This window comes from Solanum verrucosum, unplaced genomic scaffold (genome assembly GCF_900185275.1).
Source record: "Solanum verrucosum unplaced genomic scaffold, falcon-dt-bn FXZP01000276.1, whole genome shotgun sequence".
Classification (NCBI taxonomy): Eukaryota; Viridiplantae; Streptophyta; class Magnoliopsida; order Solanales; family Solanaceae; genus Solanum; species Solanum verrucosum.
Genome location: NW_026019946.1, coordinates 552,253 through 574,579, shown reverse-complemented (window position 1 = coordinate 574,579; position 22,327 = coordinate 552,253). Strand labels below are relative to the sequence as shown.

Below are 22,327 nucleotides of genomic sequence, written 5' to 3'. Positions count from 1 at the left end.
ATATTAACAATTTTCATCTTTTTAAGGAAAAAAATTAATAATTTCCTCAAAATCAGATTACACTAATCAAATTATTTAAAATTTGGAACCTAAATTATGAAAGTGCTTAATTTGACTGCATTGACAATTCTTGTTTGACAACTATAAAAGCCACACATCTCTTCAAGTTTTATATATTCTACTCCAAAAGAAAGTATTTTTTTTGTTTGAGTATCCAATATGGCAACAAAAAGGCTCAGAGATACTAGGAACTACAGTGAAAATGTGAGAAACTCCATCTTAGATAGAAGAGAAACAAGTTTGTTCAAGAAAGCAGAAGAGCTTTCTATTTTGTGTGACGTAGAAGTCGCCATAATTATTTTTAGGCCAGGAAAAATCCAACCCATTACTTGGAAATCCACAAGTCTGGCTCAGGATGTCTTGACGAGGTATTTAAGTTTTATTGAGTTCAAAAGGCTTGAAAAGTTGGTCACACATGAAGACTATCTTCAAAAGAAAGTTGATAAGAAAGAAGAACAAATTAGCAAATTAGAGAAAATGAATGAGGCAAAGGAAATGGAAATCCTCTTCAACCAACTAGTGGAGGGAAAAAGTATTGATGAACTTGATGCTAGAGAAATGAAAGGTTTGTTAAAGGTGTTTGCTTCAAAAATGGCTAAACTTGATGAAAGAAAGAAAGAACTAAACCAACCTCCAAATCCTCCATCCAACAAAGAAAATATTACCTTATCAGCAAGTCCAATGGAAGAGTCATTCAGTGACCCGTGGTTCATTCAAACTATAACTACATTAGGGGATGGAAGCGGTATAGAGCCTGCACCAAAAGAAGGCAATGACGTCAATGTTGAAGATGATGGACATTCCAAGGACCTCGATTGAGAATGTAATAATTATAATGTTCTATCATTGTTTCTTTGTGTTCTTTTTTCAGTGTGTGTCTTAATTTGTTGCATTTTCTTTCCATTTCATGTTATTGTACTTTTTATTTCAATCATTTATGAATGTTATTCTATTTTGTTGGAAAAAGGAACTAATATTGTTCGGTTAATAAGTTATTTTTATCAAAATTTTGGACTAAGTTGAATATTTATTTTTGGCCGTATATATTTTATTTCTCTTAAGTTTAGCAACCTATGTTATTTGATACAAAAGATACTTTAGGTGTGTTAACATTTAGGAATCTCTACCCTATATATTGTATCCTATTCAAATCCATCAAAAAAAAGCCTCAAACTTTATAAACTTCCCAAAATCACAAAATTTGTATATAGTATATAATCAATGCATACCTGATGAATAATCGATATATAATTAGTATATCTTAATTTACAATGTATAAGTATTCATCATACCATAATTATTTTAGATTTTTCCTATTTTTCTTAGCTTTTAGAATAAATGAATAAATTGGATTTCAGAATTTTTTGTGGGGAAGGAAAGGTGATTGGAAAAAGATAAGGATTGACAGTGACGCGATATGAAGGTGTAGGGATTCCCATGGGGAATTTCTTCAATCCTGAGTGATATTTTATGTTTAAAGTCAATTGGTATAGTAGAGAAAAGACTTAGGGCATTATTTGGGAATCGACTCAAAGGGTATTTTTAGGCTAATGGTATGTTTTATGGTTATACCTTGTAATCTTGTTGTGCCAACCAATCATTTGTGTTATTAATAGTAATCTTGTTGTGACAACCAACCATTTGTGTTACTAATAGTAATAGACAACCACTACAAAAAATGCTCAATTGTCAATTTATGGCGATTTAGGGATTCCACAAATTAAATTGTGGCGGTTTCTAAAACCGCTATAATTACCCTTACCACGAGCATATTTGCAGCGGTTTTAGTAAACCTCCATGACGCTCCCCACAAATTGACTTTTAAATTTGTGGAGGTTTTTTAGTATTAGTTTGTGACAGTTTAGAACCTTCACAATATTATTTCAATATTTTAAAAATTAAATTTGTGTGTATTCAAAATTGTCATGATATGTGATTAATATTTAATATATAATTTGATTTGTCGAGTCTTACAAAATTTTATTATTATTATTTTAATAATAAATGTGGAATTTGATTTCCATCAAGCCTTCAAAATAATGAATAATTTTATTAAATAACACATTTAAAGCAAATCAAATTATATTAAACAAATTTGTAATAATAAGCTTCACAAATTCAAATTATGTCAAATAAAAATAATACAAACTTTTGTATAATAACTTCAACATTCAATTTTAAATCCTTTAAAATCCACATAAAAAAATACAAAAATAATTCTATAGCTTGCATTTGTTTGGTGATTTAAGTTGTTGTCATCCAATCTTTTTATCCAACGTAAAATAAGCTCAATCTCCTCATCAGGCGGAAACAACGAAAATATTATACATAATTAGATAAACATATATTGATACATATATCTTCATACATGTTGATTAAAAAAATCAATTCATTTCAAAAACAAATTCATATAGAGCTTTGATTTGACAACAAATTATAAGATTATGTATTTGATGTTCTCTCATATACCCTAATAATGTGAATAATAGCGACTTCGTGATTATTCCTACGTAAGCACAAACTAATTTTTTTTCAAAATCATATAAAGATGTTCATTCTATTTAACACGTTGGTTCAACTATTTCTCACTTTTGATAGTTTTTAAGTTAGACTTTCTTCCTTGACCTAATTTTTTTCTTTCATTTACCAAAAAATAATTATAACTTCAACAATTTACCGTATTGAATAAGTTATATTGATGTTGATCACAATATAATATGCAAAATTGTCCTTTAATTTGTAATATCCAAATCCAATCAAGAATAAAAGGATTACATGATCCTTAACTAAACAAAAACAAAATTGAGGCTTACCATAAATCAATCAAAGATTAGGTACAACAGATGACTTTACGACGTGGTGAGAATTTGAACAAATCCTGCAATATGTAAAAATATTGATACATTAAGTTTAACAACTTGCAAAATACAAAATACCTATAAATTAAATAATAATATAAATTTTAAATTCTAATATGAATCATCAAACTCACCTAACAGAGAATTATCTTTATATTCAAAATAATTAGCATATTCACACACATAAAAAATGAAATGAAAAACAAGTAAAAAAGAGAGAGAGGCAAAGGAAAAAAGGAGAGGGGAGGGGGTTACAGAAAAGAAATGGATTAAAGGGGACAAAGAAATGGGTTAATGGGAAAAAGAAATAATGGGGTGTGTGTGTGTTTTACGCGGGAATGGGTGGGGTTTGGGAAGGAGGGGTGGTTATTTCATATTTGATTGGATTTGAAAGGTTTTAGGGGGGAATTAATTATAGTCTTTAGGCTTTTTAAATATTTTGAAAGGAGAGGTATACATTTTTTTTGTTGAGTTTGGTCCAAATAAAAGATAAATAAGTTTTTTAGTGCATAGAACAAACTTTTATTTTTAATTTTTATTTATTTGCAATAACTAATAATTAAAATGTTTCACCTTAAAAAATCAACTAGTACTATAAAAGCTTAAATAAAGTTAAAATACAAACAAAATAAATATAAAGGCATATGACTATTGATTTGGCATACAAGTTTTGTTTATATATATATATATATATATATATATATATATATATATATTTTTTCTTAGGTATAATAGTTACAAAATTTAAACTCTTGTGTTATGAGATAACCAAAATCACTAAATAGTACAAATTAAAGTACTACTATATAAGATAAAATGTTGATGTGAAATTTCATCTACAAAGTAAAAAAGGAAATTTAAAATGAAGAAGGAGAAGGGTGTGTGTATATGATGAAATTAACTTTCAATATCGAACGTATAATATTATATATATAACGAATTTAATAAATTTTGGGGGGTCGATAATCACCATAAACAGTAGCGGACCCAGGATTTTTGTTCAGGGGGTTTGAAAAATAAAAGTATAAACGTGTATATAAGCCAACAAAATAAAATTTCAAGGAAGTAGTAGTATATAGTTTTTCAGTGGCGGACCCTTGAATTTTTTGGGGTTTAAAACTCCACTTTTAGCATGTTTTATAAAATAAAAAAACTAAAAAAACGTTAAAAACGAAACTGAAACTAAAAAATAAAAAATAAAATGCTAACACAAAGATTCGAATCCTTGACGTGAAGCATACTTTCAAGGGGACCTACCGCTAGGTTATCTAATTCTCCTTGTAATTGAGCGGGTTCAAAATATATCTATCCACATAGATAAGAAGATTATCTTACATATACAGTGCAATTTGGGTCCGCCCCTGGCCAAAACCAATATTAAATTGTGGCAATTTTCTAACCTTCTTAATAAAACCACCACAAAAAGTTTTATATTGTGGGGTCAAAATAAAACGTCACAAAATGAAGACTTCTAAAAACTCACACAAGTTAACCGCCGCAAATTAAGCATATTTTTGTAGTACCAATTATTATCTAAGAGAACAATATCTAAGATAAAATACATTTATTAGTAATGTGTGGATAAAACTAAGTAAAGTAGGTAATCAACACATATACTAGTGGGATGCGATACTAGCAGGGGCGGCTCAACATAATTTGTGGCCTAAAGCGAAATTTTTATTAGAGGCCTAAAATCTATATAAATTTTATCTATATCTATTTATTTTTCTAAATTTCTAGATGTAAATTACTACTTAATATCTTTTATATAAATGATTTTTCAAACACTTTTTTTTAATTATTAGTTTTGTAAGATTTTATCAATTCAACATTAAAAAACATCCTTTTATTGAGACAATTACTATATGAATTATTAACACAATTTTATAAGTAATAAGTTGATAAACTTTAAAGATAAGAGTTAGAATCATAGAATTTGATTCAAGATAACTTGGTATACCTACTTTAATATGAAAATTAAGAAATAAATTAAAAAAAATAAATTTGTAATGCACTTTGTTCAACACTTTTCGACTATTGATTCATATTTTTGAGAGTGTGTTACTCTAACTATCAAAGATTTGAAGAAATAGAGTGCAAAAAGAGTTACAAAGGATAAACAAATGTGAATGTTAACGAAGAAAATGTAAGAATCCAAAACAATGTTTCCTTAATTTCTTCTATTTGAATGGGGTTAAGATACATAATTTTTTATTTATAAAAATTTGAGGCCCCCAACTAAGGCCAATGCCTAAAATTTTATAGGCAAGAGCCGGCCCTGGATACTAGTAGAGGAGGGGTGGGGGGGTACCGGGTTGTCATGTGACCCAGTATTTGACTCCATCAGAGTGAAATGTGCCAAGCATGATTTTTGTGACAAATACACACATGCTAGAGGAAATAGGGTCCAAAATTACTAGTCTGGGAGAACCATATTAACACTTGAAATAGTCTTAATGTGACATTCTACATATGACAATTTTGTGACATACGTGGCATCTTACGTGTATTATGTCTTGTAGGACACGTGTGTCTACCTGTTCAATTTTATACAAGTATAAGTGCCTACTTGTACGCACTTAAAGTTAGAGGACATAGTTGTCCACTGAAACCAAGTTAAGGATTATGTTTATATATTATGCCTTACGGTAAATATGCACATGATATGGAGAAAGAGGAACCCATGGCAACTCAATAGGAAACAAAAAAGTATGGTAAAGAAATTCTTAGATATCAAAGAAGCTGATACAAAATAATCAAAAGAGAAATCTGTGCAAATAACATTGTGATGCAAAAGGAGGTAAACAACTCAAAAGTCTTGAGTGCATATAAAGGAAAGAAAATTATTTCTAGAAAAATATGATAATAAGAACAACAATGAAGAAACTCCATAAAAAAAAGTATTAAAGGTATTGTATAGCTATGGAACCTGTTTCTCAGAAAATGACTCGGATAAAGAAAGAGATTTGTGAAAAAAAAATCCTATCCACGATCCACATATGCCAATGGATCTATATCTAAAGGATGAACTTCTTGAGAAACAATTCCTAGAAACTGATTCTCTAAATAAAAAGGAGAAGAAGGCGACACACGCAGAGCAAGACGATAAAGCATCATGAACCCAATTTTTAAGAAAATAGAAGGACATGTGTGCGAAAAACATAAGAGGCTGAGCAAAAACAGTTTTCATTATTCCAGAATGTGGCCTCTTTAGGTCACAATAAATAGAAGAAGAGTTAACAATGTTATCCATATTCTTGAACCTCTCGAACATTTTCTGTTCCTCAAGTATCATGGTAGGGCTAGTAACTAAGGGCGTAGTAGCGCCTATAAAAGGCAGAACCTCAAGTCTAGGAGCTATTGTTGCGACTTGCTAACTTAGTGGGATCTGAAGACATGTAATTGCCTGCTGGTCAGGAGTCTGTCCTCCTATGCAAAATATCAACCTGAGTAATTTTTCCAAGAAGCTGAGCATACATTCCAAAGTATTTTAAAGTAGGGGGTAACAACAAACCCGGATGGAGCCTGACTTGGACTACCTCTTCATTCTGAACCTGATCATCCTCTGGAACATAAAATGCAGCCAAAACTGTCCTATAACTTGCCGGGATATAGAACGCTTCAACTAAGTGGATCCACTAGTCTATGCTAAAAAGCATTAAGGAATCATCTAAAAAGTATGACCCTTTCTACCCACGTTGGCTACATGGTTTATGGAGACATTGGGTTGTTATGAACACGTCCCCACATCGGTGCTCAATACTACTCTCAATATATACTCAGCTCATATGTTTAAAAACAAAACTCTTTCTGTGGTTTGAGATAATTACTCAAAAACTAGCTCAAAGGCTTCTTAAAAATCTGTGTTTTCTTTCTTGTTTAAATGTGAAAACATTTATTCTTTGGGAATACTTAGTTCCCATATACTCTTTTGAAGAAATGAACTCCATTTCTTACTCTTACTTAACTCAAGTCTTAAAACAAGTTTAAAACATTTGCAAAAGACTTTTTGTAAGAACTCTCTAGACTTGACTCTTAACTTTCCTTAAATTTGAATTTATGGATTCAAGGTTATGATTCATGTTTCTGGATGATTTCTAGATGTTTAGAAGTCATTTAGAGTAATTAGAATCGATAAGAAGTGTTAGTACACTTTAGAAGGACTCAAACGGGATAAACGATGAAAAATATGTTGGGGCGGACGACCCTGGCGCACCGCCCCAACTTCCCTCCAGTCAAATCTGACAAATTTTCCAACTCATTTTCTGATCTAAATTTGATTAATTTCGATTCTTTTTCTCAATTTCTCTTTAGATTCAGATACCCAAAACATATACACAAGAATCTAACTCAAACAACTCTAATAACAACACTATAATCTCAAGAAACTGCTCAATATCATCCCAAATTCAAGAACGGAAGCAATTCAAGAACATGAATCAAGAACATTCAAACATTCAACTTTTGAGGACTAATTCACGCATAAATAAACATGCTTGGTGCGTAGGTGAGCGAACCCAATGCTGTGTGAACTCACATACCTCGTAGGATCAAACCCTTGGTGAAATCCGCAATCAATTCCTCAACAAATCGACGAATCTAGACCTTTTCTTCTCCTTTCTCCTCTTGAGTTCTTTCTTTAAAAACCCTAGCGTGATTTTGCAATTGTGTAAACTGAACTAATTTAGATTAGACCCCAATTTAATCACTGAAAACGAATTAAATTAATTGGGTCTAGAAAAGACCAAAATAGCCCTTAAAATCTGGTTATCTCTCTATTTCTAGACATCCCCAACTTCGAACGGGCATATCTCCCTCATACGAGCTCAAAATTAGCAAACTCGACGGCCTTGGAAGATAATTCAAAAACCTTTCATTCTATATCTTATGGCAAACCTAACTCATCTTGTACAGAGAGTTATGGTCGTTTGAAATTGACCCAAAACTCATACTTAACATAACTCTCGCCAAATTTCAGATTTTCATACTTTCCAAAAATGGTTCTTTCTAATTTAGCTCCTTCGATTAGCGAGGTGTTACAATATCTCCCCCTTGGGAACATTAGTCCTCCTAGGAGATCATTCTAAGTAGACTAAGGGTGTAACATCTAGCATTCAACTCAAACACCCAACAAGCAAATCTAACACATTCAGTATATCAATTAAAGAGTACTAAGAAGAGAATTAGTAATTGATCTGGAATGTCTCCCGAATCAAAGAGATGTGGATATCTATTCTTCATGTCCTCCTCAACTTCCCATGTAGCTTCCTCAACAAACTGATTTCTCCACAGAACTTTGACTGATGCTACTTCCTTGGTCCTCAACTTGCAAACTTGGCGATCTAGAATCTGAACCGGAATCTCCTCATAGGATAAGTTATCTTTAATACCAATACCTTCCATTGGTATAATTAGTGAAGGATCTCACATACACTTTTTCAACATAGAGATGTGAAGCACTAGATGAACTTTGCTAGCTCTTGCGGTAGCTCCAACTCATAAGCTATATTACTAATCCTTTTGGATATTCTGTAAGGGCCAATATACCGGGACTAAGCTTCCCCTTCTTACCAAATATCATAACGCCCTTCATGGGTGAAACTTTCAAGTATACCCAATCATTTACTTCAAACTCTAAGTCCATTCTCCTAACATCAGTGTAGGATTTTTGACGACTATGCATTGTTTTCAACCTTCCTTGAATAAATTTCACCTTCTCTATAGCTTGTGAACTAGGTATGGTCCTATCAACCCAACTTCACCAACCTCAAACCATCCAATTGGAGATCTGCATCTTCTCCCATAAAGAGCTTCATAAGGAGCCATTTGTATTCTAAAATGATAACTATTGTTATAAGCAAACTCAATGAGAGGTAGATTATCATCCAAATTACCTTTGAAATAAATCACACAGGCCCTCAACATATATTTTAAAGTCTGAATAGTGCGCTCCACTTGACCATCTGTCTGAGGATGAAAAACAGTACTGAATTTCACCTTTTAACCCAAACCTTTCTGAAAAGATTTCCATATCTGTATAGTAAATTGTGCATCTCCATCTGATATCATCGAAATTGGACTTCATAAAGTCTTACTAGCTCTTGAATGTATAACTTGGAATAATCCTCTGTTAAATGGGTAGTCTTTACTGGCAAAAAGTGGGATGATTTACTCATTCTATCAATAATCACCCAAGTAGAATCACGTTGCCTGCGAGACTGCAGAAATCCAGTAATGAAATCCTTATTAATCATCTCCCAGTCCATTATGGGAGTTTATATTATGAGCCATACCACCGGGACTTTGGTGCTCTACTTTAACTTGTTGACAATTCGGGCATTTAGCAACGAACTCAGCAATAACCTTCTCCATACTATTCCACCAACATACTTCTCTAAAGTCACAATACAAATTTGTGGAACTCGGATGAATGGAATATCTGGAGCTATGAGCTTCCTCTATGATCCTCTCTTGGAGTTCATCCACCCCTGGTACACACAACCTACCTTGATACCTTAATACACCATCTCCCCCTTGTTCAAAAGCCATCACTTTTTGCTTATGAACATTTTCCTTCAATTTAAGCAAAATAGGATGTTGGTCTTGTTTCTCTTTTACTTCAGACACTAATGATGATTCAACCCTAGTCATCACCACCACTCCTTCTTCTATGTAATCAATTAGTCGAACTCTTAATCGTGCAAGTCTGTGGACATATTTCGCTAACTCTCTATTTCCTTCCTCAACATGGGCGGTACTACCCATAGACAACCTACTTAAGGCATCAGCAACAACATTAGCCTTACCTGGGTGATAGAGAATACTCATGTCATAATACTTGAGTAACTCTAACTACCTTCTCTATCTGAGATTAAGGTCTTTCTGACTGAATACATACTGAAGACTCTTATGGTCGGTGAACACATCCATATGAACACTATGAAGATAATGACCCCATATTTTCAAAGCAAATACTACGACATCCAACACTAGATCTTGGGTTGGATAATTTTTCTCGTGAACTTTCAGTTGTCTAGAGGCATAAGTTATAACTTTACCATTCTGCATTAACACACAACCCAAACCAACTCTAGACGCACCACAATATACGGCAAAGCCTTGCTTACCCCAAGGTAAGGTCAATATTGGAATTTCACTGTTTTCTGAGTGACGAACCTTCTATAATATCTAGCCAATCCTAAGAAACTACTAATATTAGTTGAGATGTGGGTCTAGGCAAATTCTGCACTGCCTTTATTTTCTAAGTATCAACTCAAATCCCATCACCGGAAAACAATATGGCCTAAGAATTCCATAGACTCAAGCCAAAACTCACACTTAGAAAACTTAGCATATAACTCCTTATCATTTAGAGTTTGGAGAGCTATTTTGAGATGACTAGCATGATCTTCCTCACTCCTCAAATAAATTAGAATGTCATCAATGAATACTATAACAAACATATCTAAATAAGGCTTGAATACTCTATTCATAAGTCCATGAATGTTGCAGGAGCATTGGTCAAAACCAAAGGACATAACTAGGACCTCATAGTGACCATAGCGAGTTCTGAAAGATGTCTTTGGAATATCACTTTCTTTACTCTCAACTGATGATAGCCAGATCTAAGGTCTATCTTGGAAAAACAAGTGGCACCCTAAAGTTGATCGAATAGATCATCAATTCTTAGAAGAGGATACTTATTCTTGATAGTAACCTTGTTCAATTGACAGTAATATATACACATTCTAAGGGTACAATCCTTCTTTCTCACAAATAAGATGGGAGCGCCCCAAGGTGAGACACTTGGTCGAATAAAGCCCTTCTCAAGAAAATCTTTCAAATGCTCTTTTAATTCTTTTTGACTTTTCTCACGCCATCTTATATGGAGAAATAGATATAGGACGAGTATCAAAAAGAAGATTAATACTGAAATCTATTTCTCTCTCAGGAGGGACTCTGGTTGATCGTTTGGAAAGACCTCTAGAAACCCACTCACGACTAGAACTTACTGAATAGGAAGTGTCTCAACACTAGAATCATTAACTCAGACTAAGTGATAGACACAACCCTTGGAAACTAACTTTCTCGTTTTAAGGTACGAAATAAAATGACCCTTAGGCACTGTTGAACTACTCCTCCACTCAAAGACTGGCTCATTAGGATACTGGAACTTAACAACTCGAGTTCTACAATCAACTGAGGCATAACAGACATGAAGTCAATCCATACCTAGAATGACATCAAAATCTACCATGTCTAACTCAACTAAATTAGCCATGGTGCTCTTGTGTTTGACGGAAATAGTACAATCACGATAGACTCTCTCAGCTAAAATAGACTCACCAACATGTGAAGAAACATTAAAGGGCTCAATAAGTTTCTCAGGAAGAGCATCAAAATCATCGCAACATAAGGAGTCACAAAAGATAGACTCGCTCCAGGATCTAGCAAAGCATAAACACCAAAAGTAAAGACTTTGATCATACCAGTGACAACATCTGGAGAATTTGTTGCTCTTGGAGACTAGTGATAACGGATAAACGGTTGCTCCTCCGCCTGTCCCTGAAGTAGCTCCTCTAGGCGCAGCCCTATCTGATAGAGCAACTGAAAAAGATTAGGCTCTATTGCCCCATTCCCATTACCTTGCATGTTCTTAGGGCACTCTTTCATGAAGTGACCCTCTTGACCACACTTGAAACAACAGTGAGCCATCGCGAGAAACACCTGGTGGTTCCTACCATAGTTAGCACATGTAGGAGACCAATTACCTCCTTGTGCCATACTACCCTGCGACTAAGCAGGTCTAGCTCTGAAATTCTGACTATTGTACTCACCTTTATTCCTTGGTGCAGGTCCACTAGCAGATGATGGAGCATGTCCCTTTTATTTTATTGGAAAGAAGACCGGTTCACATTATTCTTTTGTTGCTCGAACTCATTTCCTATCTTAGCTTTCTCGTTTCTAAATTCTTCTATATCCCTCAGCTTCTCTTCCTGAACCTGTTGCACATAAACCATGAATCTCGTTATGTCCATGTCCCCTATTAGCATAGCTGACTTGTCATCCTTACTTGATAGACGTGACAACCCAATAACAAACAGACTCATCCTGCTCCTTATATCAGCAACCATTTCCGGAGCATATCGGGAAAGTTGGGTGAACTTCAAACTGTACTCATGAACACTCGTAGGTTTGTGTTTAAGGGTAAGGAATTCTTGTGTCTTAGATTCTCTTAGTTCACGGGAAAAGAAATTGCCCAAGAAGGCTTCCTCAAACTTAGCCCAACTCAAAATCGGTGCACCCTCAACTCTACCCTTCTTCCACTGGTCAAACCAAGTCCTAGCAACACTCTTCACTTGATAGGCAACTAGTTCCACTCTCTCAGTGCCGACAACGTGCATAACCTCAAACACTTTCTATAGTTCCTCTACAAAATTTTCCTGATCCTCAATGACACTTGAACTAGTGAAGCTTGAAGGATTCATCCTTAGAAACTCACGGATCCTTGAAGTATCAGTTACTTCCTTTTGGTTCTCTCTCTGTCTAGCTTGATTGGTCATAGTTTGACTTAACATTCTGATAGCCTCTCTGAACTTAGTATTGGTGAACCTCCCCTTGGGTTGCACTTCTGGTGCATTAGGTACCCCTTGCTCCTCAACGTTGCTCCTAGCAGGACGACCTCAGATAGCTCTTTGCAGAGGCATGATCTGAAAGACACGCGCAAGGAGGAGTTAGAAGGAAACTTTATAGAGATTAGCTCTATCGCACGAAATGAATATGAAAGAAGTGAGATAGTTCCTAAATGTTGCGACCTCCTAATTATAGATGTGGCGTGCTTCATATCGATAACTAGGATTCTATAGACATGACTTCATAGAATCCATAAGACTCTTGAATTATGTGCTCTAATACCAAGTTTGTCATGCCTCGAGCCTACACCCTGGACGGGACTGGCACTCGAGAACAATTGCTGGCCCCAAGCGAACCCTTGTAATTGCTTATAAAACTATGAGGGATGTCGGGACAAGCCCCTGATAATCCTAACAACTGAAATACTAAAACAATATAAAAAGGGATCATCTGGAAAGCAATGAGGCTCACTGACTAACTTTGAGTGCTCAACTTGATCAACGAAGCGCTGGATGTTGAACCTGGTTACCTGTATCTACATCATAAAACGATGTAGGCCAAATAACATTAGTACATTGAATGTACGAGCATATGAGGGGAATTCTAAACAAAACGTAAGCTTGACTATAATCTGAAAGAAATACTTACCTCAGCTTTACTCAACTCATGCCTAACTCAACTCAATGTAGAAAAAAACAATAGTAAAGGTGTAGTTCATATAAAGCATTTAAAACAATAGATAACATCTCAAAGTATTGGAAAATACAATAATATCTCAGTTGTATATAAAAATACAAAAATAAACTCTGTTTGGGAGATTCTATAACCAACAACCATCACTATGAGCTATGTGATGATACACGGTCTTGCCCATGCTGTTAGAACTATCCTATATCTTGCCGCTATATAGAACGCCTCAGTTAAGTGGATCCACTAGTTTATGCTAAAAAGCATTGAAGAATAATCTAAAAAGTATGACCCATTCTACCCATGTTGGCTACATGGTTTATGGAGACATTGAGTTGTTATGAATTCGTCCCCGCATCGGTGCTCAATACTAGTTCCAAAATATACTCAGCTTATATGTTTAAAAACAAAACTCTTTCTGTGGTTTGAGATAATAACTCAAAAACTAGATCAAAGGCTCTCTTCGAAATCAATGTTTCCTCTCTTATTTAAATGTGGAAACATTTATTCTTTGGGAATACTTAGTTCCCATATACTCTTTTTAAGAAATGAACTCCATTTTTTACTCTTACTTAACACAAAACTCAAGTCTTAAAACAAGTTTAAAACATTTGCAAAAGACTTCTTGAAAGAACTCTCCAGACTTGACTCCTAACTTTCCTTGAATTTGAGTTTATGGATTTGAGGTTATGAATCATGTTTCTGGATGATTTCTAGATGTTAGAAGTCATTCAGAGTAGTTAGAATTGATAGGAAGTGATAGTACACTTTAGAAGGACTCAAACGGGCTAAACGACGAAAAAGTGGTTAGGGCGGACGACCCTGGAGCACTGCTGGCGCGCCGGGCCAGCCCCAAAGTTCAGAGAGCCATTTTTGGTGCACTGCTGGCGCGGCGCCCCTGGCGCATTAGGGTCGCACCGCGCCAGCTTCCCCCCTGTCAAATCTGACGAATTTTCCAACTCGTTCTCTGATCTTAATTCAATTAATTTTGATTTTTTTCTCAATTTCTCTTTTGAATCAGATACCAAAAATATATAAACAAGAATCTAACTCAAACAACTCTAATAAGAACATTATCAGGAAACTCCTCAATATCATCCCAAATTCAAGAATGAAAGCAATTCAAGAACATGCATTAAGAACATTCAAACATTCAACTTTTTAGGGCGAATTCACGCAGAATAAGCATCGTTGGCGCGTGGGTGAATGAACCGAACACTGTGTAAGCTCACATACCTCTTAGGATCAAATCCTTGGTGAAATCCTTAATCAATTCCTCAAGAACTCGACGAATCTAGACCTTTTCTTCGCCTATCTCCTCTTGAGTTCTTTCTCTAAAAAACCCTAGCGTGATTTTGCAATTGTGTAAGCTGAACCAATTATGTTTAGACCCCACTTTAATTACTAAAACCAAATTAAATTAATTGGGTATCGGAAAAGACCAAAATACCCCTTTAAAATCCGGTTATCTTTCCTTTTCTAGACATCCCTAACTTTGAACGGACATATCTCTCTCATACGAGCTTGAAAATTAGCAAACTTGGCGGCATTGGAGAGATAATTCAAAGACCTTTCATTCTATATCTTATGGCACACCTAACTCATCATGTACTGATACCTAACATAACTCTTGTCCCGAAACTCATACTTAACATAACTCTTGCCAAATTTATTTTCATACTTTCCAAAAGTGGTTCTTTCTAATTCTAGCTCCTTCAATTAGCGAGGTGTTACACTAAATTTTGGGTATATTTTCTTACCTTCACACTTATATTATATCTATGAAAGCTTTGAGTTTTAAGACATGATTTTGCTAATGTTATTATTTATGTGTGATAGTTTGAATTTAATTTGGTGGAGGGTTGGCTTACCTACCCAATGCTATAGTGCAAGTGCCATCACGCCTTAAGATTTTGAGTCATCACACTTTTTATTTGTGAAAAAGAATCATTCTTCTTTAGTAATTCTCATCCCATATCTTAAAAACTTACTTCAATCGGTATATTATTGTCAATCTTTAACGAAAAAAATATTATAATTAATCATAAGTACTCATATATTTTCCTACGCCATGCTTGACGTAAACGTTTTTTTATCTATAGAAATATTGAAAGTTGATGCAAAAATGTTTTCTAAGGATATACTAACGTCTTTTGTATAGTATATTTCAATAAACATTTTCTACCAAATATGCCTGTGTAAAAAGTTAATTATTTTATTTTCTATCTCCAAAAATAATCATGGAATATGACCTGTCCAATTTCAATTTGAATATTAACAATTTTTCATCTTTTTAAGGAAATTTTTTTTATAATTTCCTTCAAATCAGATTACACTAATCAAATTATTTAAAGTTTGGAACCTAAATTATGAAAGTTCTTAATTTGAATGCATTGACAATTCTTGTTTGACAACTATAAAAGCCACACATCTCTTCAAGTTTTATATATTCTACTCCAAAAGAAAGTATTTCTTTTGTTCGAGTATCCAATATGGCTACAAAAAAGGCTCAGAGATACTAGGAACTATAGTGAAAATGTGAGAAACTCCATCTTAGATAGAAGAGAAACAAGTTTGTTCAAGAAAGCAGAAGAGCTTTCTATTTTTGGTGTGATGTAGAAGTCGCCATAATTATTTTTAGGTCAGGAAAAATCCCAACCCATTACTTGGAAATCCACAAGTCTGGCTCAGGATGTCTTGAAGAGGTATTTAAGTTTTATTGAGTTCCAAAAGGCATGAAAAGTTGGTCACACATGAAGACTATCTTCAAAAGAAAGTTGATAAGAAAGAAGAACAAATTTAGCAAATTAGAGAAAAATGAATGAGGCAAAGGAAATTGAAATCCTCTTCAACCAACTAGTGGAGGGAAAAAAGTATTGATGAACTTGATGCTAGAGAAATGAAAGGTTTGTTAAAGGTGTTTGCTGCAAAAATGGCTAAACTTAATGTAAGAAAGAAAGAACTAAACCAGTCTCCAAATCCTCCAACCAACAAAGAAAATATTACCTTATCAGCAAGTCCAATGGAAGAGTCATTCAATGACCCGTGGTTTATTCTGACTTTAGCTACATTAGGGGATGGAAGCGGTATAGAGCCTGGACCAAAAGAAGGTAATGACGTCAATGTTGAAGATGATGGACATTCCAAGGACCTCGATTGACAATGTAATAATTATAATGTTCTATCATTGTTTCCTTCATGTTCTTTTTCCATAGTGTGTGTCTTAATTTGTTGCATTTTTCTTTCCATTTCATGTTATTGTACTTTTTTATTTCAATCGTTTATGAACGTTATTCTATTTTGTTGGAAAAATGAACTAATATGGTTCGGTTAATAAGTTATTTTTATCAAAATTTTGGACTAAGTTGAATCTTATTTTTAGCCGTTAATATTTTATTTCTCTTAAGTTTAGCAACGTATGTTATTTGATACAAAAGATACTTCATGTGATAACATTTAGGAATCTCTACCTATATACTGTATCCTATTCAAATCCATCAAAGAAAAAGCCTTAAACTTAATAAACTTCCCAAAATCACAAATTTTGTCTATAGTATATAATCAATGCATACCTGATGAATAATCGATATATAATTAGTTTTTCTTAATTTACAATGTATATGTATTCATCATCCCATAATTATTAGATTTTTCCTATTTTTCTTAGTCTTTTGGAATTAATGAATAAATTGGATTTCATGATCTTTTTGTGGGGGAGGAATGGTGATTGGAAAAAGATAAGAATTGACTGTGACACGATATGAAACGGGCAGGGATTCCCACGGGGGATTTCTCCAATTTTGAGTGATATTTTATGTTTAAAGTCAATTGGTATAGTAGAGAAAAGATTAAGGGCATTATTTGGGGATCGACTCATAGGGTATTTTTAGGCTAATGGTATGTTTTATGGTTATACCTTGTAATCTTGTTGTGCCAACCATCCATTTGTGTTATTAATAGTAATAGACAACCACTACAAAAAATGCTCAATTTATGGGGGTTATTTTTTCAATTTATGGCGATTTAGGGATTCCACAAATTAAAATGTGGCAGTTTCTAAAACTGCTACAATTACCCTTGTCACGAGCATATTTGCAGCGATTTTAGTAAATCTCCACGACGCTCCCCTTAAAATGACTTTTAAATTTGTGGAGGGTTTTTAGTATCAGTTTGTGACAGTTTAGAACCTTCACAATATGATTTCAATATTTTAAAAATTAAATTTTTTGTGTATTTTAAATTGTCATGATTTTGTATTGAGCATGTGACGTAGATAGGACCCTTCAAATTATGTGATATGTGATTAATATTGTCACGACCCAGGAGTATCCCCTAGATGTGACACGGCATACAACACTCTGAAAAGCCTCATACAAGCCCTTAGCATATCATGAACATAAGATAATAGAAATGTACGGAAAATTTAAAAACTTTATCCATTTAATTGAAGTCCCCTTTTATTTTTATTAAAAAGCAAGCGGAAGTCTTACTACACTTTGTCTCAAACCATCTAAACTCAACTTTAATCAAAATATTTGGGACACAGCCCATACAATAGTCTCATGACATGAAAATAAAAGACATAAATGAAATAGTGGGTTTGTCATCTAAGCTATGAGACTCACGAAATCTTCAACTCCTTGCTCCTTAGAAACCTATCCTCCGAGAATAGAACTCAAGTCTCCAAACCCTACATTTGATTAGAATGTAGGCAAAGTATGCGTTAGTACATAATGTACTAAATATGTTAGCTAGCACAATGATCATAAGAGCACACATAAGGATTAGTCAATAAGAGACATACGTCATAAGCATAATCAAATACTTCATGAAACATAAACTATGAGCATAAAAGACTATATCATAATCACAAGTAAAGTCTCCAATATAAGCATCATATAAGCATTATTCAACTCTTAGTCATTTATACCATGATAGGACTACTTTGAAGTAACCTCAAAGCACGCTTGTGCAATGCATGAATGGCATCCCATATTACCATTCACACTAAGCATAACCTTGAAGTCACTATATTCATAATTACTATTTATTTGGTCTCATTATTAGCTTAACTCATAACCAAGAGAATCTCTCACCTTTAGTCAATTATAACAAGGAAGGCAACTATAGCACAATTCTATCTCAAGATACATCACACAAGAGAACACTTTCTTGAATAACCTTAAGTCATACTTGTGCAATGCATGAATAGCATCCCATAATACTATTCATGCCAAGTACCACCTTAGGTCCTCATACTCATACTTCTTGGTTGGAAACTAGTCCCTCTCTTTAAACCTTAGAACACTATGAGGTACTTCCTTAAGCACATCTTAGTTCATTATTAGGTTGAACCCTATGAGATACTTCTTTAAGCATGTCTAAGTTCATTAATAAGATGGACCCTATGAGATACTTCCTTAAGCATGTCGAAGTCCATTTATGCTTTTGAACACTATGCGTTACTCCTTTAAGTAAGTCTTAGTTCATTGGATACGGAGATTGCAACCCTAGCACCACTAGGTGAAGGCTTCCATCTCATGAGACCTAACTTTGGGAAAACCAACACTCTAATATGTAAGAGTTCCCCCTTTAACTTAGATAGTCCTCACATCAACTAGGTGTGGTTCTACTTTCAACTTGGAACCGGGACCCTGTCTTGTGTGACACTCCATCTCATTGTCAATATCCACTTGGAGCCAAGCATACACCCCAAGATTTACTATTAAGCTTTGCTTAACATTCATGTCTCATGGAAGGATGTCCTTGACAATCAATCCATGTTCAAGTGACTCTATCACTTTATACATTCAAGCATTTATAAGGTAGGTTAGGTGAGTCTAGGACTTTCACCACAATTCTACCTATTAAACTTCTATTCATCACATTAACTTTAATCTCAAAGCCTTAGTGATTCAACATTCATGACTACAAGCTTTACTCCTTGCAATCATCAATTGTACCTAGATTTCAAGGCATTCTAATCACATTCTTCATTACCAAGTGATTCTAGTCTTAATTCATCATAAAGGCTCAACTTTAACTCTACTAGTCATGATCCATCAAATATACAAATATCTAGTTCAATTCATGTTTACAAGCTTCTATCCTTGAACAATTACTATAGACATCATCGATTTTAGAAGATCAATTCGAAGTCTTCAAATTTCACCTTTCATGGCATAAACCCACATAATATCAAATTCATCATATAGACTAGGGCTAACCATGGAAAACACATGAGTTCATCATAATATCATAATTCAATACTAAAACAATCATAAACAAGTATTATCCACTCAATTGGAATCATACTTCAACACTACCCACAATATAAAAAGAAACCCTAGCTAGAATTGGGTTTTTGTCTTCTTCTTCTTCTTCTTCTAGGTATATATAGGTGGACTAATAACTAACTAGCCATCCCCAATTAACCCCTAACTAATAAGGAATTAACCCTCAAGTCCCCAACTTAAAACGATTTAACAACAAGCAACCCCTACCCACTTATAGGTATATATAGGTGGACTAATAACAAACTAACCATCCCCACTTAACCCCTAACTAATAAGGAATTAACCCTCAAGTCCCCAACTTAAAACGATTTAACAACAAGCAACCCCTACCCACTTATAGGTATATATAGTGGACTAATAACTAACTAACCATCCCCACTTAACCCCTAACTAATAAGGAATTAACCCTCAAGTCCCCAAATTAAAACGATTTAACAACAAGCAACCCCTACCCACGAGACCATAACTCACGGACCACGGGTGGTCTATGGGTCATGCTGCACCTCCGTAGGTGGAGGTCTGCAGCTCAACATGCAGGGGAAAGCAAGGCCTTGACTCACGACCCCTTCCCACGGGGCTACTGGTTGTAGATGCCCTTCGTGGGAGGCTGATTTTTGACAGCTTTTGGGCCTGTTTTGGGGTCCTCTTCAAGGACCCTTGGTTGGTCCTTGGGGGGTTATACCTTGATACCTTAACCCTAAAACCCTCATTTTAAGTACGGGAAGTCATTTTTACGACTTTAACCCTCATATCAAACTCTAAAACCCTAACACAAGGCTCTAGAACTAGTTTAGTTTACTAGTTTCTCCGGGTATTCAAATATTTAATATATAATTTGATTTGTGGAGTCTTACAAAATTATTATTATTATTATTATTTTAATAATAAATGTGGAATTTGATTTACATCAGCCATTCAAAATAATGAATAATTTTACTAAATAACACATTTAAAGCAAATCAAATTACATTAAACAAATTTGTAATAATAAGCTTCACAATAACTTCAACATTCATTTTAAATCCTTTTAAATCCACATCAAAATAAATACAAAAAAAATTCTATAGCTTGCAATTGCTTGGTGATTTAAGTTGTTGTCATCCAATCTTTTTATCCAAAGTAAAGTAAGCTCAATCTCCTCATTAGGCTGAAACAATGAAATATTATACATAATTACATAAACATATATTGATACATACATATATTCATACATCTTAATAAAAAAAAATCAATTCATTTCAAAAACAAATTCATATAGAGCTTTGATTTGACAACAAATCATAAGATTATGTATTTGATGTTCTCTCATATACCCTAATAATGTGAATAATAATGACTTCATGATTATTCCTATGTAAGCACAAACTAAATTTTTATTTTTCAAAATCATATAAAGATGCTCATTCTATTTAACACGTTGGTTCAAATATTTCTCACTTTTGATAATTTTTAAGTTAGACTTTCTTCCTTCACCTTATTTTTTTCTTTCATTTACCAAAAAAATAATTATAACTTCAACAATTTACCGTATTGAATAAGTTATATTGATGTAGATCACAATCTAATAAGCAAAATCGTCTTTTAATTTGTTATAGTCAAATCCAATCAAGGATAAAATGAGTACTTGATCCTTAACTAAACAAAAACAAAATTGAGGACCATAAATCAATCAAACATTAGGTACAAATGACTTTTACAACGTGGTGAGAATTTGAACAAATCCTGCAATATGTAAAAATATTGATACATTAAGTTTAACAACTTGCAAAATACAAAAAACTTATAAATTAAATAATAATATAAATTTAAATTCTAATATGAATCATCAAACTCACCTAACAGAGAATTACCATTATTTTCAAAATAATTACCAAATTCACACACATAAAAAATGAAATGAAAAATAAAGTAAAGAAGAGTGAGAGGCAAAGGGAAAAAGGAGAGGGGAGGGGGTTACAGAAAAAAATGGATTAAAGGGGACAAAGAAATGGGTTAATGGGAACAAGAAATGATGGGTGTGTGTGTTTTACGTGGGAATGGGTGGGATTTGGAAAGGAGGGGTGGTTATTTCATATTTGATTGGATTTGAAAGGTTTTAAGGGGGAATTATTTATAGTTTTTAGGCATTTTAAATATTTTGGAAGGAGAGGTAATAAAATTTGGTTGAGTTGGGTCCAAATAAAAGAATTTTTTTAGTGTATAGAACAAGCTTTTATTTTTAACTTTTATTAATTTGCAATAACTAATAATTAAAATGTTTCGCCTCAAAAAATCAACTAGTACTATAAAAGCTTAAATAAAGTTAAAATACAAATAAAATAAATAGAAATTCATATGACTATTGATTTGGCATACGAGTTTTGTTTATATATATATATATATGTGTGTGTGTGTGTGTGTGTGTTATTTTTCTTAGATTTATTAGTTAAAAAATTTAAATTTTTGTGTTATGAGATAACCAAAATCACTAAATAATACAAATTAAAGTATTACTATATAAGATAAAATGTTGAAGTGAAATTTCATCTACAAAGTGAAAAAAGAAATTAAAAAATGAAGAAGGATAAGGGTGTGTGTATATGATGAAATTTACTTTCAATTTCGAACGTGTATATATAAATATAAATAAATAACGAATTTAATAAATTTTTGGGGGTTGATAATTGTCACAAACAATATTAAATTGTGGCGATTTTCTAACCTCCTTAATAAAACCACCACAAAAAGTTTTATATTGTGGGGTCAAAATAAAATGTCACAAAATGAATTATAAATGAAACTTCTAAAAACTCA

At 33.5% G+C, this 22,327-nt stretch overlaps 1 protein-coding gene and 1 pseudogene across 1 annotated transcript; both read left to right on the top strand.

The window, feature by feature from the left end:
• Positions 1-219: 219 nt before the first annotated feature.
• On the top strand, positions 220-879 carry LOC125809989 (agamous-like MADS-box protein AGL90). Its single transcript, XM_049489511.1, has one exon. The coding sequence runs from the start codon at positions 220-222 to the stop codon at positions 877-879; it is 660 nt and encodes a 219-aa protein (XP_049345468.1).
• Positions 880-12,371: 11,492 nt separating this feature from the next.
• LOC125809868 (MADS-box protein AGL72-like) lies at positions 12,372-16,398 on the top strand (annotated as a pseudogene).
• The last annotated feature ends 5,929 nt before the right edge of the window (positions 16,399-22,327 follow it).

Excerpts from the sequence above, each read along its gene's own strand:
- LOC125809989 (XM_049489511.1), top strand. The coding sequence starts at position 220 with ATGGCAACAAAAAGGCTCAGAGATACTAGGAACTACAGTGAAAATGTG.